The sequence below is a fragment of the Orcinus orca genome, chromosome 2 (assembly GCF_937001465.1).
Source record: "Orcinus orca chromosome 2, mOrcOrc1.1, whole genome shotgun sequence".
NCBI classification, from domain to species: Eukaryota; Metazoa; Chordata; class Mammalia; order Artiodactyla; family Delphinidae; genus Orcinus; species Orcinus orca.
This window is the reverse complement of record NC_064560.1, coordinates 13598598-13618192: the sequence shown is the minus strand read 5'-3', so window position 1 is coordinate 13618192 and position 19595 is coordinate 13598598. Positions and strand designations below refer to the sequence as shown.

The 19595-nt window shown below is 40.1% G+C and overlaps 2 protein-coding genes across 3 annotated transcripts in view; both read right to left on the bottom strand.

Moving 5' to 3' along the window:
• Positions 1 to 19595, bottom strand: part of DNAJC1 (DnaJ heat shock protein family (Hsp40) member C1) — a 210500-nt gene that overhangs the window by 42434 nt on the left and 148471 nt on the right. The gene's annotated exons all lie outside the window — the stretch shown is intronic.
• On the bottom strand, positions 8977 to 19594 carry LOC117197039 (non-histone chromosomal protein HMG-14-like). The gene has a single exon (XM_049705575.1). The coding sequence runs from the start codon at positions 17696 to 17698 to the stop codon at positions 17393 to 17395; it is 306 nt and encodes a 101-aa protein (XP_049561532.1). The 5' UTR covers positions 17699 to 19594; the 3' UTR covers positions 8977 to 17392.

Genomic DNA, 19595 nt, shown 5'->3' with positions numbered 1-19595 from the left:
AACCACTGGGCCTCCAGGGAAGTCTCCAGTTATTTTGACTGTTCTGGTGGGAATGAAATGTATCTTATTGTGGTGACGATTTGCATTTCCCAGATAACAAATGATCTTGAGTATCTTTACATGTGTTTAAAGACCAACTGAATATCTACTTTTGTGAAGTATGTGTTCATTTGTTAACTGGGTTGTCTTTTTATCAGTCAGTTGTAAGAATTCTTTATATTTTGTGGACACAAGATCTTTGTCAGATATATGTTTTGTGAATATTTTCTTCCAGTCTGTAACTTACATTTTCATTTAAAATTCTTCAACTTCTGAAGACTTACCTAATTCCCATATACTCTTTATCTAGCTAACTACAATGCTAATAGCTTATGTAATTACTGTGGTTACAGGCCTCCAAGATGGTCCTCAGTGATGTCTACCTCCTTGTTCAGTCCCCTTCCACAGTGCCTAGAGCTGACCTGTGTAACTAACAAGATATTGTAGAAATGGCAGTGTGTGACTTCCAAGGCTAGTTTATAAAAGACACTGCAGCTTCTGCCTTGCTGTCTTTGGGATCACTTGGCTCTGAAGGCCAACTGCCCAGTTGTGAGGGCATTCAAGCAGCCCAATAGACAGGCAGTGATAGGAAGAGACAGTGTCTCCCTCAAGATCAAGGGGCAAGCATTCTTACTGTCTGGTGTAGTGAAGATAATTGCCTCCCTCTGGAGAAGAGGACAGCCATGCTTATTGCCTGTTATAAAAGATTTGGGTTCCTTAAGCTCAGGATTCCTCTTCTGCACCACAACCCATTGGCTGCAGAGGGGGTCATCTGTCCCTCTGCATTGCTCTGGGGGAACTGGGCTCAGGGAACCAGCAGAAAAAATGCTGATACTCTAGCTACTGCTATTGCTGTGAGTGACAAACTGTCCTTTACCTCTGATCGACGAGTCTCATGTCTGCTACCAGCATCCATGAAACTGTGGCAGGCTAACTTATGTACTTGCAAGTGGGGTAGAATCTCCAATGCCTTACAGTTTGGGTGACAAGGATAGGATTCTGACTGAGACACGACTTTCTGAAAGAGGAAGGATGAGAGCCTTGCAGAGACTTGAGGGAAGGCCTTGGGAATCTGCAGTAAACACGTTGACCAAATCATACAGTCAGTTATGGAAGCAAATGGCCCTTCCTTTCGCTGCCTATTACTGAGGGTGAACTGCGGAGGTGGCTGCAGGCTGAACACCAGGAAACAGGTGTCCTCACTGCTGCTAAATCTCTTCTGGGCTGGGGCACTTCCTTACCATCCTGTTAATCAGCCTCAGGTGTGTCCCACAGTAACAACCAGGAGATTCATTTCAGTACTGTTCCCTTTCAGGCAAAAGGTTCTGCTCTCTTTCAGACAATTACAGAGACACATATCTATAATGACCATGAAAGGAGAGAAATTCATGGGCATAAATCAGGCCAGTCATTAGAACAATGTCTGGTTTACTTGGGAGTTGAGGGGGCGGGGTGTGTAATGGTCTTAAGGACAAATGGTATCAGCTGGGCTGTCTTTCCTACAGTCTGTCTTGTCCACCTCAAGTCTATTTGGAAATGACAGTAAAAGGTCTCAGAGGTTTTGGAAGTGGGTCATGGCTGCTTTTATCCTTTCAGGAGGTCTCCCAGAGACAGATAAACTCTTGTAGGAAACCAAGAATGAGGCCTTGCTTAGTATTCAGGTTCTTATTACCTCAGATTGGATTTAGAATGCTGATATAAGTGACCAACTAGAGAATGAGAAATTAACCCAGAGAAACTTAGGTAAATTTTTGTGGTCAGCCTACCACCCTGGAAAACTCCCCTAGCCCTTATGTAGAAACTGAGTGAGAATTAAGAGATGTTAGTGATGGGAGAGCAACTGCTCTGGATCAAGATGGACTCGGCAAAGAAGGTCACCACTGTGCAAGCCTGAGCCAGCCAGTGGCAACCCCATGACCTCAGCTAGAAAGCCCTGTGGCTACGGTACTGAGTCAGAGAGTTCTCAAAGCTGAAATAGATGGTATCCGCCATGAGGACCTCACCACCTGATCGCACGTGGTGTGATCACGGGTCGCCCAAAACAGTGGAGTTGCACTTGGTTTGTGCAGCTCAGAATTAGAAGCACCTTATCCAAATCTCTGAGTACTGGAGATAGTATGTGTCTCATTTCAGCACTCTACCTGGTACTTTATACGGACTAAACTACTTATCACAGTACTTTGAAGGGACTCAGACCAGCAGGCTGCATTTGCACCTGTCCAGCAAGCTGCTGACATGCTGTCTGCTTTTGAAGTCCCACATCTTCATGACTCTTTTGGGAGGTAAGTCTCTATGACTAATGACCCTGTGACCTGGAGCCTATGACAAAGGAAAACAGCCTTGACCTGGAGGCATCTCTTGGGTTTTGGACTTGCTGCCTCCCTGACACAGCTATCAGGTAGGCACACCACCCCCTTTTCTGGGGGCCTCATTGCACAGCATGTGGGGTTTCAGTTCCCTGACCAGGGATCAAACCCGTGCCCCCTGCAGTGGAAGCGCAGAGTCCTAAACACTGGGCCACCAGGGAATTCTGAGGTGCACCCTTTTTGAAAAGCAACTACTAGCTTGCTGTTGAACTATTTTCAAAAGGAATGCCTGGTTTAAGGAAGCCTTGTGACTCTCCAGTCTGATATTCCCATTTTGGGGTGAGTCAATGCAGATTCAATGACTCATAAGTTGAGGGGGCCTAACAAGCCTTGCTTGTTAAATGGAAACGGTAAGTTCAAGAACACAGCTGGCCTCGGCCCACTGGCATCTGGTCTCTACATGAAAAAGTGGCAGCTTTCCCTTTGGGAGAAACTTTTACTCTATTCCACCATCTGAAGCAAAGCTGCTGGCTCAGTGGGGCCCTCAATTCACAAAGGTTCCATTAAATGCCTGGGCCTTGTTCACTGATGGTTGGGCTAATGAGAAACCTGACGGTATCCAACCTCAGTTAGCAGCTATGAAAAAACAAAACAGATGTCGCTGTGTAGAGAGAGTGGAGCTGGGGGCGGGAGGCGGGGCGCTTCCCCACCACCGACACTTTTCCAGGTTACTGAGCTGCCATTCCCATCCGATCAGCCACGTCATTATGGCTCTCGAAGGTGGTCTTTGCCATTTTTTCAGCTTTCCAGACCATTCACGGTCTGTCCGCAGTTACACCTTTTATTGCAAAAGCCACTCAACAGCCACTCAAGAGTTACCGTATCTGATGAAACTCAAAAATTGATTCAAAAATGTTTGACTCTATCTCCCTCACCTCCTCCAGGTCTTTACACCTTATAATAAAGCAGTTTGGTCACTAAATGTCACTTTCTCTAGAAAGGAATCTTATCTTCTTAGCTACTTCCTGGGTAATGAGTAATGATTAGGATGAAAGGAGATGCGGGTTATAGAGACGTATTTAGAAAATTTGGGATTCCCACCTGATTCTGGCATGATGCTTCTTTCCCTTATGACAATCCCAGCCCAGTCTGGCTGGTATACCTTCTGGGTGGCAGTCCAGCCAAAAGGGGGAATAGGCGTTTCAACCTCGATTCTGGTTCAGCTACCTGGATTCTCTTGTTAGAGTCACATGGTCCTAGGTCATGATCACTTAGGTGAATAGACTTGTCACCAATACAGTGCAAAGTGGGGGGATCTAATGGAACTCTATAAGATGTATAAAAATGACTTTTTCCTCTCGTACTTGACCCTTCTGGGGAAAAGATCTTGGTACAAGGTCAGGGGTGAATGGGGGAAAAAAAGGTGAAGCTACAGCTTCTGGAATGAGATACCCCAATTTTGTGGCAATGGAGGGAGAACAACAATCTCAAAATCTGGAAAGGGAACAGCTTAGATCCTGAGAGATATGGGGAAGGGAGGAGTGTTAATAATTTTGTCTTTCAGAATAGGCCCTGGAACCTTCCTCATGAAGGAAAACACCCTGGTGCTACTCTCTCAAACTGTTCCAAGTGCCCTAAATTTAGCTGGCTGTACCATAATTTGATTATTATTGCCTTAAATATTTCTGACAATGCCATTAAAAATAGCAGATGGCCCAGATCCTGTATATCCCATGCTAAACGTACATCAGCACCTTTGGGTGTCATCTCTATCCTCATCCCCATGGCCATCACACTCAATCATTCTGTGGGGAAGAAAAATGTGACTGGTGGCACTGACCAACATGACAGGTTGGGCTGACGACTTCAGGTAGTTGCTCAACAAAACAAGGACTAGACTCCATTATTAAAAGTGAACTGGCCCAGCTGAGAGGTGTGTAGGAAGCAGGGTCGACTTGTTCCTCCCCCTGACTCATAAAAGTCTCATATGTAATATACTACCACTGCCCTAATAATTGTAAATAAACTTTCTTTACAGGGTCATCATGTGCCTGCACCTCAGGACTACACTTTGGTGCAGAAGCAAGCCATCTTTTTTTCCTTTATTCCTGAAAATACAATGACTTGCGCCCTGGGAGTAGTCATAAGAGACATTCAAGTGTTTAAGGAAACACCACCAGCAGGTTATGTAGCCCTCAGATGACTGAGAAGATCCCTCCGAAATGAGGGATAACTGACTTGTAGTTCATGTGCTCATTGAGGAAGGTATCCCTATGATGGGAATCATCTTATTTTAAAAGGTGGTATGAAATTTGTTCCTGACTATTTGAATTGACCAATTACACTACCTACCATGGTGGTGGAAGACACTCAGATCAGCCTCAACTTTCTGGCCAGGGTTGTTACTGGTGACCCCACTGCCACAGATTCCTCCTGTGGGCCAGGGCGGAAGCTTGCTAAAGCATCCTGCTATACCAGAGGCTTGGGGAACTGGCTTAAAAATGCTGATATTCTGACTACTGCTGTTGCTGTAATAAACTGTCCTTTATCTCTGACCAGGAGTCTTATTCTTCTATCACCATTCATGAAACTGTGGCAGGCTAACTTGTTAGTGTGCAAATAGTGTGAAATTGTAGACCCTTCACAGTTGTTGACAGTATGTACCTTTTCATTTTCTTAATGGTACCTCTTGAATGACAGAAGTTTTTAATTTTCATGAAGTCCAATTTATCAGTGTTTTCTTTTATGGTTAGTGACTTGAGTGCCCTGTCTCTAAAGGCTTTATCAATCTCAAGGGTAAGGTAGGGGTCAAGGTTCATTTCCTATTTCACAGCTGCTCCAATACCATTTGTTGAAAAGACTACATTCTTTCTCCTTCTGAATTGCCTTGATATCACTGTCAAAAATCAGTTGATAGACTGTAGAGAACAAATGTATGGATACCAAGGGGGAAAGGGGTGGTGGGAGGGATTGGGAGACGGGGATTGCCACTATACATTATCGATACTATGTAGACAACTGATGGGAACATACTGTATAGCACAGGGAACTCTACCTAATGCACTGTGGTGACCTAAATGGGAGGGAAGTCCAAAAGGGAGGGGATATCTGTATGTGTATGGCTGATTCATTATGTTGTGCAGTGCAGGCAAACACAACAGTGTAAAGCAACCACACTCTAATAAAAATTAAAAAAAAAAAAAGACAAGAGAAACAAAGAGAAGTCAAGAAGAAAAGGAATGTAATCACTAAAGGCAAATATAAACATTTTAAATTCTTAAAAAAAATCAACTGTATGTATGTGTCTACTTCAGGGCTCTTTTAATGTTACATTGATCTATTTATCTATTGGATGCCATATAATTTCCATTATAAGGTAAGAAAATTGTAGTGTTGTGCTGCTAATTTTTTTAAAGATGTAGCACATCACAACTTTCTTTTTTGGGGGGGAATGAAAATTATTTTAAATTACAAATAAATATTCCATCTATTTAAATCTTTATTCCTGCTTGTGGAATAATGCTATATAGTCTGCAAAAGGACCTAAATCAGGACCTGGGGTCTTTGTTGTCTTTTTTAGCTACACCTTTCTAATGCTCTACAAAACTTATATCCTGTCTTACTCTTCCTGAAATAATAACACTATCATCACCTATAAGGTTAGGGAATTGGCAAAAAGATGTAATAATTTTCTTAAGGCCACCTAGAAAGTCAATACAAGAAGCCAAAGATTCAAAGTTCTTAAAGAAAAAAAAAAGTATTCTGGATAAAATTATAAATGATTGAGACCCAACATTTACTATATTATTTACTAAGATTATATAAAAGATATGTGTGAGTGTGCATTTACTATATTATTCAAAAGAAAGACTCTTTGAAAATGAGCATTGGTAAATTTATGTTAGAAAATCTTTGTGCCGTCATTATTACTTGTTCTCTATTGTTTTTTTTTCAATGTTGAAAAGTAGGAAAAGCTTTATAAAGAATTACATTACTATTTACTGCCTAAAACTTTTTTTGAGAAAAATGAATAGTAAAGCGTAGAAAACCAAAGTTAGATATATATATTGTTAGACTACCTAGGATAAAGTTATATCATATTTAAGATTAACATAATGTTAACAGAAAAACTTTAGAACATGACACTGGCTTTGATTTAAGACCTCATGAAAAAGCAGTACAAATTAGTTTTTTTTAGTTTTGGAGGACATGCATTAGCCCACCAGCTTGTCAGTCACACTTTGAAATTCAAGCTTAAAAAATGTATTGGGGACTTCCCTGGTGGCACAGCGGTTAAGAATCTGCCTGCCAATGCAGGGGACATGGGTTCAATCTCTGGTCTGGGAGGATCCCACATGCCACGGAGCAACTAAGCCTGTGCACCACAACTACTGAGCGTGCGCGCTACAGCCCGCGAGCCACAACTACAGAGCCCGTGCTCCGCAACAAGAGAAGCCACCACAAAGAGAAGCCTGCGCACCACAACAAAGAGTAGCCCCCACTCGCCGCAACTAGAGAAAGCCCGTGAGCAGCAACGAAGACCCAACGCAGCCAAAAATAAAATAAAATTAAATCTTTAGGGAAAAAAAGTATTGATTTACCACTGACATAATTAAAATTATATCCTCTTGTTGGATTGACCCCTTTATCATTATGTAATACTCCTTCTCTGTCTCTTATGATAATCTTTGTTTTAAAGTTTACTTTGTCTGATATAAGTATAGTTACCCCAGCTTTCTTTTGGTTTCCATTTGTATAGAGTATCTTTTCCCATCCCTTCACTTTCAGTTTATGTGTGTCCTTGTATCTGAAGTCAGTCTCTTGTAGTCAGTGTATTGATGGGCTAATGCATGTCCTCCAAAACTATAAAGAATTATAGTTGACCCTTGTACAACATGGGTTTGAACTGCATGGGTCCACTTACATGCAGATTTTTTTCAATAAATATGTACTATAGTACTACACGAAACACAGTTGGTTGAATCCACAGATGTGGAACTGGGGATACGGAGGCCTGACTATAAAGTTACATGCAAATTTTTCACTGTGTGAAGGGTTGGTGCCCCTAATCCCCATGTTGTTCAAGGGTCAACTGTAATACCAATCCTTCTCTAACTCTTCCAAAAAATAGAGAACACTTTCAAACTCATTTTACAAGGCCAGCATTACCCTGATACCAAAACCAGACAAGGAAGCCATAAGGAGAGAAAATTACAGGCCAAAATCCCAGGTGAACACAGATGCATTTTAAAATCCTCAAGAAAATATTAGCAAACCAAATTCATTAATACAGTAAAAGTATCATACACCACGGTCACGTGGAATTTATTCCAGGGATTCAACAATGGTTCAACATGTGCAAATCAATGTGATACACCAACATTAACAACATTGGTTTGTTAACAACATTAACAAAATGAAGGATAAAAATCATATAATCATCTCAGTAGATGCAGAAAAGGAATTTGACAGAATCCATAAATATCCATTTATGATAAAAACTCGCAAGAAAGTGAGTACAGAGGGAATGTACTTCAACATAATAAAGGTCATATATGACAAGCCCATAGCTAACATTATACTCAATGGTGGAAAGCTGAAAGCTTTTTCTTTAAGATCAAGAACAAGACAGGGATGCCAAGTCTTACCACTTTTATTCAACATAGTATGGAAAGTCCTAGCCAAAGCAAGTAGACAAGAAATAAAATGCATGCAAACTGGAAAATGCATGCAAACATGTAAAACTGTCACTTTTTGCAGATGATATATGATATAATATATAGAAAACCCTAAAGCCTCCACCAAAAGACTGTTAGCACTAGTAAATTCAGTAAAGTTTCAGGAAACAAAACAATCTGTTGTGTGGTTTTTTTTTTTTTTTTTGCAGTACGCGGGCCTCTCACTGTTGCAGCCTCTCCCGTTGCGGAGCACAGACTCCGGACGGGCAGGCTCAGCGGCCATGGCTCACGGGCCCAGCCGCTCTGCGGCATGTGGGATCTTCCCGGACAGGGGCACGAACCCGTGTCCCCTGCATCGGCAGGCAGACTCTCAACCATTGTGCCACCAGGGAAGCCCTGTTGTGTTTTTATGCACTAGTAATGAACTCTCACAAAAAGAAATTAAGAAAACAATCCCATTTACAAAAAAATAAAATACCTAGGAATAAATTTAACCAAGGAGGTGAAAGATCTGTATACTGAAAACCGTAAGACATTAATGAAAGAAACTGAAGAAGACACAAAAAAATGGAGAGACAGTCTGTGCTCATGGATTGGAAGAATATGTTAAAATGTCCATACTACCCAAAGCAATCTACAGATTCAATACAGTTCAATGGTATTTTTCACAGAAATAGAAAAACAATCCTAAAATTAGAGTGGAACCACAAAGGACCCCCAATAGCCAAAGCAATCTTGAGAAAGAAGTACAAAACTGGAGCAAAGTACAAAACTGCTCCCTGATTTCAAATTATATTACACACCTACAGTAATCAAAACAGTATAGTATGAGACAACCTACTGAATGGGAGAAAATATTTGCAAATGATATTACTGATAAGAGATTAATATCCAATACATATAAATAGCTCATAAAACTCAACATCAAGAAAACAACCCAAGGGCTTCCCTGGTGGCACAGTGGTTAAGAGTCTGCCTGCCGATGCAGGGGACATGGGTTCGTGCCCCGGTCCGGGAGGATCCCACATGCTGCGGAGCGGCTGAGCTCGTGAGCCATGGCCGCTGAGCCTGCACGTCCGGAGCCTGTGCTCCGCAACGGGAGAGGCCACAGCAGTGAGAGGCCCGTGTACCGCAAAAACAAAACCAAAAACAAACAAAAAAAAACCCGATTAAAAAATGGGGCAGAAGAACTGAACAGACATTTTTCCAGAGGAAATGCAGATTTTTCATATGCAGGCCAAGAGGCATATGAAAAGATGATCAACATAACTAATCATCAGGGAAATGCAAATGAAAACCACAATGAGATATCACCTAACACCTGTCAGAATGGCTATCATCAAAAAGAACACAAATAACAAATGTTGGTGAGTGTGTGGAGAAAAGGGAACCCACATACAGTGCTGGTGGGAATGTAAACTGATGCAGCCACTGTGGAAAGCAGTATGGGGGGTTTTCAAAAAATTAAAAATAGAACTACCATATGACCCAGCAATTCCACTCCTGGGTACACATCTGAAAAAGACAAAAACACTAATTCGAAAGCTACATGCACCTCAATGTTCAGAGCAGCATTATTTACAATTGCCAAGATATGGAAACAAACTAAGTGCCCGTCAACAGATGAATAAAGATGTGGTATATCTATACCATGAAATGCTACTCAGCTATAAAAAAAGAATGAAATTTTGCCATTTGCAGCAACATGGATGGATTTGAAGGATATTATGCTAAATGAACTAAGTCAAAGACAAATACTATATGATATCACTTATATGTGGAATCTAAAAGACACACCAAACTAGTGAATAAAACAAAAAAGAAGCAGACTCGCAGATATGGAGAATAAACTAGTGGTTACCAGTGGGGGAGTGGGCGGGCGGCAATAAAACGGTGGGGGAGAGGGAGGCACACACTCCTGGGGGCAAGACAGGCTCGAGGATGTACTGCACAACGTAAGGAACCCAGCCAATATTGTGTAGTAACCGTAAATGGAAAAAACGAATGAAAAATTGTATGAAAAATAAAAAATAAATGGCCACCCCACCACCACCAAACAGTATGATACTGGCATAAAGTCAGATTATATGATCAATGGAAGAGAATAGAGATCACAGAAATAAACTCATTCATATACGGTCAATTGATTTATGACAAAGGAGCCAAGAATATACAATGGGGAAAGGACAGTCTCTTCAATAAATGGTGCTGAGAAAACTGGACAGGCATACGCAAAAGAATGAAAGTGGACCACTATCTTACACCATACATAAAACTTAACCCAAAACAGATTAAAGACTTGAATGTAAGACCTGAAACCATAAAACTCCTGGAAGACAACATAGGCAGTAAGCTCCTTGACATCCCAGATTTGATCCACTGTTAAAAATCCACCAATTTTTCTCATTTCCTTTAGGAAGAAATCCAAGTTCCTATGCAAGGCATTTAAAGACTGGGTATCTGGCCCCTGCCTACCTCTCCACTTTTATTTCATCTTAATCTCTGCCTCCTATCCTAATGCTTCAGACATCTGAAACTACTGGCTGAACATGGAGGATGTTTCATATCACTGTGCCTTTTTGAATATTTTCCCTATGCTTAGAATACACTATTCTGCATTTTCTATCTAATAACTACTCCTACATTAAGAATAAGTTTCCTCTGTGAAGCCTTTCTAACTCCCAAGACACTGAAGTACTCCCTCTGCTATGCTTCCTCCATAACTATATACACTTTTATAAAAATTATTGCATTATATTGTGATGGCCTCTTTATATAACTGTTTCTTTGTATGGATTATAATCTCCTAAGGCTTAGGGACTATGCCTTTCCTGCATATATTCTCAATGCCTGGAGCACATTATTAAGTCAGTGAATAATTACTGAGTGAGTATTTTGGGAAAAAGTTGAAAAACCCAAAGGAAAAATAGAGGCGAAGCATACCAGGCCCCTTTGGAGGTAGGACAATAAATTCTATATGTATTATTAGAAGTGGATAACGCATACATGAGTGGAAAATGACAATAATTACGTATTTCTCTAGGATTGGTGATACTCAAAATGTAGATCTCTTGCTTAGTAAAGTTAGAATTCCACCAGAGACATTTTCATGTCTTAAGGGACATTTTAATTTATAGATTTATAGCTATTAACATTAAATGTGACCTCAAGGACCAACTGTTCTGTCTACAGGCAGAAATTTTTCTGCATTATCCTATTTGAGAAAAAATAACTGAAACAAAAGAAACCGAAGGGATTTTTAAAAAATCAGGACGTATGATAAAAGGATGTATTGGTAAATAGTACGGGGGAAGCTGGAAATTTGTAGTACTCTTTCCATGTTGTTCAACTATAATGCATCCAGTATTTGTCAAAGGTCATATTATTCAACAGAATGACACCTGATTCTTAGTTTAGTAACTGGAATCATGTATATACACTGAAATCTAACTAGCTTTCTTAAAGGGTAACACTTTTAGTAGTTACATTCCCTTAAAACAGCCTCATTTCAATGGTTTATCTATATGCTGTAATATTTAATAATATTTTAGAATTACAAGGGGTCACAGAGACAACCTAGCCCAACACCCTCTTTTTAAGATAGAAGAAACTGAAGCCTACAGAAGCCGAAAAGGCTTCTTCAGGTTCACTGGGCAATCAGCGATGGAGTTGGGATAAGATCTCAGGTTTCCCAATTTTAGCCCAGTAATCCATTCTGAGTTTTTAAAATTACAAATAAAAGTGTTAAGTTATCGCTGACAGTGAGCATATATATTGTATCATGCAATATCATAAAAGCATATTTAGCCAAACTGCTGAAAGTGGGATACCTTTTAAATATTTCTGCAAAATTAAGGTAGGATCATAATTTTAGACAGCATCACAGTCAGGACAGTACTTGCAAATTCTTTTAATTAGTATAAATGTCATAATTTCCTTTCCAGTTTTATGTCATCTGATAGCAAAGTCCTAGTGTGAAAGGAAAATAAAAATAGAGTCAGTATGGCTCAGATAGCTCTCTTAAATGGAGCTGGGAGGCCATTAAGGAAGTATGACTTATGCAAGTCTCAGCCTGGATGGAATCTGACCTTTGGACCTGATGAAGTCATCCGGAACACCTGCCAGAAACTCAAGATACTTATAGGACCCTTACCCTAAAATAACTTGTGACAGTCTATCTACTTATCAGACCCCTACCCTAAAACAACTTGTGATCCCGGGACTTCCCTGGTGGTGCAGTGGTTAAGAATCTGCCTGTCAATGCAGGGGACCCGGGTTCGATCCCTGGTCCAGGAAGATCCCACATGCTGCAGAGCAACTAAGCCCATGCACCACAACTACTGAGCCCTCGTGCCACAACTACTGAAGCTCACACTCCTAGAGCCCATGCTCTGCAACAAGAGAAGCCACCGCAATGACAAGCCCATGCACTGCAAGTAAGAGTAGCCCCTGCTTGCCGCAACTAGAGAAAGCCCGGGCGCAGCAATGAAGACCCAACAACGCAGCCAAAAAAATAAAATAATATAAAAAAATAAATAAAAACAAACTTGTGATCTCTTAAGGACAAATACTGTCTGACTCAGGTCAGAGTCAATCATAATTCTCACCAGGCAACTTTCAACACCCTCTGGCTTTTTGTTTTAATAAGCCCCTGACTCTTTTCCTCGGAACATTCTTTCAGAGTTACCAGAATCTGTGTCTCTTGATTTGTGATCCTTAAGACCCCAAATAAACACTTTTCTTATTTGCAGCCTCCTGCATTATTTTTTGGTTGACACTAGACACATACTAAGTACTCAGAAAACACTTGTTAAATTGACTGAAAGAATACCATAGAATAGTCTCGAGTATTAACCACTAACAAGGGAAGGCCTACGTAATTTGCAGAAGAGGGATACAGACAAGAATACAGCTAGGAAAAATAGGAATAGTTTATAAAATCATAGTAAGTTTTAAAAATATGTGTTATTTAGGTCTTTACTCATCTCTGCAAATTCAAGGAGACTTGAACTGACATCTAGAAAACCACAAACAAACCTATTAGAGCTTTTTAAGTGAAAATAAGAACTTAGATGAAGTGTGCACTGAAGAGCTGCTTCTTTGTGAAGGCTTTAAATTTTCGTGTTTTATCCAGATTTCCTTATGACCAGTGGTATATGTCTGTAAGGTGGTTCCCAGGATAAGGGAAATGGATGTGAAAAGTATAAAAGCCAATCTCACACCAGGATCAAGTCATAAATGATACCTTCATACCCATACGTGTGCCACCATATATTTAAGTGCACTTTTAGATGGGGTAGTTTTAATTAGAATTTTTTATTGAAGTATCATTGATCTACAATGTTGTGTTAGTTTCAGGTACAGAGCACAGTGATTCAGTTATATATATACACATACATATATATGCACGTATGTACATATATATTCTTTTTAGATTCTTTTCCCATTTTTTCTTAACAGTTGTGATTTTTCTCTCACTGATGTGTATTTTCCTTACTCTCAAGAGAAAGCTATTCAACTGTCATATTTTCTTCATTCCTTATTCAGTCTTAAAAATTTATGGCTTCTGATATGCTTTCCACTTACATATAGACAATACCAGTCAATAGTATTTTTAGTTTGAACAATAATAATACATCAAGTACTCTGTCCTTCCTTCATGTGTTTCCATACTTGAGAATAAAAATTAGACATAATAAATGTACCAGCAAATGAAAAGGTATGGAAAACTCCTTGATTACCTGAGCATACCTACCACTGTGCCTGACACATAGCAGGCTTATAATAATTATGTTGAATGAATGGCTGACTGACTAGCTGAGTGAATGTCGGAAATAAAGATTCCGGCCATTTTGACAGTGGCTGGAATTTGGCACTCAACAGTTCTTGCACGTAACCAAGCAGACTAGACTCGCTTTGCTAAGGGAGGGAAGAGTCAAGCTTCCGTTCAAAAGACAGTAATACTAAGAGCCGTTGGTACAGCCTTACACCAAAAACTAGGCTGGGGAGAAGAGAATGGGAGGAGCAACAGCTGGACAAGGGCTTCGGAGGCTTTCTTCTCACTGCTCGGTGCAGCTAAGTGTTCCAGTTCCACAGACATTATAGGTCCGTAACACTACCTGAGTAAGAGATTATTCAAATCTTTCGGGAAAGATCTGGCACCACACGATGGTAAATCAGATAAAGTTACCATCATTTGAAGTGAGGCTGTAAGTTAAGGACATATATTAAGGCCAATAATATTTAATAAATGTTAGCCGTGGGTTACTGAATTTCCAAACAGCCCTCCAGAGGGAGGTGAGGGTGAGGGAAGTCTGCTGTCTGCTTCCTACCAGCCTGGGCCACCATGCTGCTCCCCTCCAGCTTCCGCTTCCCACCCAGCTCCCAGGAGTGTCACAAACCTGCCCTTACTCATGGTTTTTATTGTGGTAAAATATACATAACATACGTTATGTCCCTATGGATTTGCTTACTTTGGATATTTTATATAAATGGAATCATACAATATGTGACCTTTAGTTTCTGGCTTATTTACTTATAATGTTTCAGTGTTCATCCACATTGTGACATGTGTCAGTCCTTTTTATGGCTGAGTAATATTCCATTGTACCTTTAGACCACATTTGTTTATCCATTAACTGATGGACATTTGGGCTGTTTCCACCTTTTGGCTATTGTGAATGGTGCTGCTATGAACATGCATGTGCATGTATATATTTGAGCTCTTGTTTTCAACTCCCTTGAGTATATACCTATGAATGGAAGGGCTGGATCATACCGTAACTCTATGCTAAAATTTTGAGGACACACCAACCTGTTTTGCACAGCAGCTGAACCATTTTACATACTTTCCAGTAATTTATGAGGATTTCATTTTCTCCATATCCTTGCCAACATTTGTTATTTTCCTTTTCCCCTCTTTTTCATACGGCCATGGTTACAGGGTGTGAGTGGTATCTCACTGTGATTTTGATTTGCATTTCCCTAATGATTAATGATGTTGAGCATCGTTTCACATGCTTAGTGGCCATCAGTATATCTCCTCTGCCCATCTTTGAATTGGGCTGTTTTTTGTTGCTGAGTTTTAGGAGTCCTTTATATATTCTGTGTATTAATCTCTTATCAGATATATGATTTGCAAATATTTTCTCCCATTCTGTTCCATCTTCACTCTTGATAGTGTCCTTTGATGTACAGAAGTTTCTAATTTTGATAAGTCCAATTTATCTATATTTTCTTTTGTTGTTGTGCTTTTGGTGTCACATCCAAGAAATCTTGCCAAATTCAATACCATGAAGCTTTCCCCATGTTTTCCTCTAAGAGTTTCATAGTTTTAGCTCTTGCATTTATGTCTTTGATCCATTTTGAGTTGGTTTTTCTAAACAGTGTAAAACAAGGGTCCAACTTCATTCTTTTCAGTATGGAGATCCAGTTTTCCCAACACCATTTGTGGAAAGACTGTCCTTTCTCCATTGGACAGTCCTGGCACTCTTGTTGAAAATCATTTGACATATATGCGAGGGATATTTTTTTACTCTATTCTATTCCATTGATATATATGTCTGTCTTTATGGCAGTCCCACACTGTTTTGATTACTATAGTTTTGTAGTAAGTTTTGAAATCAGGAAATATGAGTCCTCCAATTTAGTTCTTAGTTTCGAGATTGTTTTGGCTATTTGGAGTCCCTTGAGATTCCATTCTGATGGGGATGCACTGAACCTGTAGATTGCTTTGAGTAGTATTCACGTCTAACAGTAGCAAGTCTTCCAATCCATGAACACAAGATGCCTCTCAATTTATTTTTCTTTAGATTCTTTCACCAATGATTTGTAGTTTTCAGTGTACTTCATTCATCTTTAAAATGAAGCTCAAAGCCACTTTGTCCAGTCAGTACCACTTGCTTACTGGAGGTCACAGTCTCCTCCCTCCCCCACCGTCTGCCTTGGGTTTACATAAATTGTAATGAGATATGCTTTTTCCCATTTGACACTAAGTTTTCAAGATTTACCCATATTGATACATACAGTTCTAGTTCATTTGTTTAAACTGCTATGTAGTATTCGTTCCTAGGGCTGCCATAAAACATTACACTACAAACTGGGTGGCTTAAACATTCATTCCCTCATAGTTCAGGAGGCTAGCAGTCCAAAGTCAAGGTGTTGGTAAGGTTGGTTCTTTCTGGAGGCTCTGTGGGAGAATCTGTTCCACACCTCTCTCCAGCTTCTGGTGGTTGCCAGTAATCTCTGTGTTCCTTGGCTCGTACCTGGATCACTCCAATCTCTCCTGTGTGTTTCTGTGTATCTTCACCTTTTATAAGGACAGCAGTTACTGGATTCAGGGCCTGTCTTAATCCAGTACGACCTCATATTAACTAAGACCCGATTCCTGAATAAGATCATATCCTGAAGTTCTGGGTAGACATGAATAGTGCCCTTTTTGGGAGGGCACTATTCACTATACATTAAATGACTATAATGTGTAATTCATTTATCTATTCATTCCCCTTGTTGATGGACATTTAGGTTGTTTCCAAGTTTTCACTATTAGAATGCTGCAATGAATATCTTTTTTTTCTTTCATAATTGAGATTTTATTGGTTGCTTTGAGGATCAGTACACAGACATTTCAATTTGTACACAATTCTCAACATACGTACCAAAAATCTAAAAAATCATGTAGTTGTGATTCTTTTCTCAACAGTTATTCCAGTGACTTTCCAGCTTAAAATTTGGAGGCAAATTTTCCTTCACAGGATATCAAGTACCAATATCTTCAAATATTGATATGCTGTTACATCGTAAGTGCCACTAATTCGCAATTTAATATCATATACACTACATACTCAAATTGTCAATCGTTCACAGCGCATTAACAGTTACTAGAAGAACTGGACTACCACGACCAAAGATGTTAACAGAGTGCACAAAATTCTGCCCAGGAGAGCCAAGGTCAAGGGGTGAGTGGTTTGCTTTAGGAAACAATTCTACCAAAAACAACGTGGGAAGAGTAGTAATTTAAAGTGTTTAAGACATTAAATGCACAACTGACTATGCTTTGTATTATAGGATATAAAAGCTACCCCACCATCTGTGGAATGTTAAGCTCACACCCAAGACAATCAAAGCCTCCCATATTCAATATCCCACTATTTTCTGGTTGTACCAAAACATAAACAACCAGCAAGTGATATCACCTCTTAAAAAAAAGCATTTACACTTAAAAAATGGGATGAGGTGGGATTCCCTCCTTTTTAAAAATGTTTCTAGAACTACTAAAAAACTTGCATTTACAAAATAGTTGACAAAAATATTCCTCTGGATTGTACAAGAAGGGAGACAGGGACCACTGATAGGACCAGGTGCGTGGTATTAATCAGACTTGGCTTCTTTCTCTCCTGCTTCATCAGAGGCTGGGCTCTCCTGGTTTTTAGTTTCTCCATTTTCTGCAGGTAAGTCTTCTTTAGTCTCTTGGTTGGCCACTTCAGCCTGTTTTCCCTTTGCTCCCCTTTTCCCTTTTATCTGCACTTTTTTGTCTGAAGATTTATCCTTTCCTGCCGCCTTTTTTGGCTTCGTTTCCACTTTTGCAGGAGTCGGTGTAGCTGACAACCTCACCCATCTCCTCTTGGGCTCCTCCTTCGCTGCCCCCTCCTTGGAGCTGACCTTCCTCTTGGGCATCGTGGCGGCGGGGCTGGCGCCTGCCGGGTACCTATGGGCCGCGGCACGCCAAGAGCCTTCGCGAAGCTGGGCTGCCTGGCCGCTGCTGCTCCTCCCGCCAATGAATATCCTTTAAATGACTCTTTACCTACTTGTGTGTTTACTGATTCCTGACAATAGGATGTGGGTATCTTCAAATTTGCAATTAGGTATCACTAAACTTTTCTCCAAAGTAATTGTATTAATTCACTTTCCCATCAAAAGCAATGGAGATTTGGGACTTCCCTGGTGGTCCAGTGGTAGAGAATCCACCTTCCAACGCAGGGGACACGGGTTCAATCCCCGGTCAGGGAACTAAGATCCCACATGCTGACGGGCAACTAAGCCCACGCGCCACAACTACTGAGCTCGCGCCCAACAACTAGAGAACCCACATGCCACAAACTACAGATCCCACGCGCCCTGGAGCCTGCGCACCACAACTAGAGAGAGAAAACCCGCACGCCACAACTAGAGAGAAACCCCAGCGCCAAAATGAAGAGACCGTGTGCCACAACAAAAGATCCCGAATGCCTCAATGAAGATCCAATGTGCCGCAATTAAGACCCAATGCAGCCAAGAAGCAAATAAAATAAATATTTTTTAAAAAGCAATGGAAATTTCCCATGTTTCCTCCACAGAGTTGGCAACATCTAAATTTTTTTTTTTTTTTTTGCAGTACGCAGGCCTCTCACTGCTGTGGCCTCTCCCGTTGCGGAGCACAGGCTCCGGACGCGCAGGCTCAGGGGCCATGGCTCACGGGCCCAGCCGCTCCGCGGCATGCGGGATCTTCCCGGATCGGGGCACGAACCCGTGTCCCCTTTATCAGCAGGCAGACTCTCATCCACTGTGCCACCAGGGAAGCCAGGCAACATCTAAATTTTAACTTTGCCAGATGTATTAGCTTGTTATTACAAAACAAACAACTGAAAATCTCAGTATATAAAACAACAGGCATTTATTTATCACATGAGTCTGTGGGACACTCAGAGATGGCTGATCTAGGCTGGGCTAGCCCCGGCGGATTGCCTATATTACATGTTTCCAAGTTGGTATTACTATCATACTCATTTAACAGAGCAGAAACTTTTAAAGCAAACCTCAGGTATTAGAAAATGACTTTTTAAAACTCAATATCTAACATTTTTAGGAAATTTTTGTATCTACGTTCATATGTAACAGTGATCTCTTCCTTTTCATAATACATATTTAATTTTGAAATTAAGATTTACATTAGCCTCATAAAAGAACTTGGGGAGTTTTTCCTCTACAAATATTAGAATACCTATATAAGATAGAGGTTATCTGGTCCTTGAAGGTGTGGTATTTGTGCCTTTTTTTGCCATGTAAATTTAGGTTATGTTGTTAGATGCATAAAGATTATAAGGGTCAGAATTCTGATTTTTTTCTTTCTCTTTACTTGCAATCTTTCAGTGACACTGTTTTAGATGTTTCTCTAATAACATGTGGCCACATTTTGTATTAGTTTTTCAATTTGAAAATACTACTTTCATGTATTGTGATTACTGAAATATTTGGATTTATTCTTTATGTTAACTTATGCTTTTGTATCTTCTTTTATGTATCTTTTATTCTCTCTTTTCCTATATTCTATTTTTCTTACTGTGTTTTTCTCCACCTGTTGGTTTGAAAATTGTACATACTATAGTTTTACCCCTATATTTAAAAAATAATCATTGACAAAGTCTAATTAGTATCTCTATCCTCCTCCCACTCAATACAAGGGTGCTAAAATGTTTCTGATTTTCTTCTCCCATCTTCTAAGTTTTGCTGTCATACTCTTTTTAACCCCCTCCAAATTAGTCATCATCATTACAATAATTTCTTTTACAGTCAGTGCTTAAGATTTATCAACATG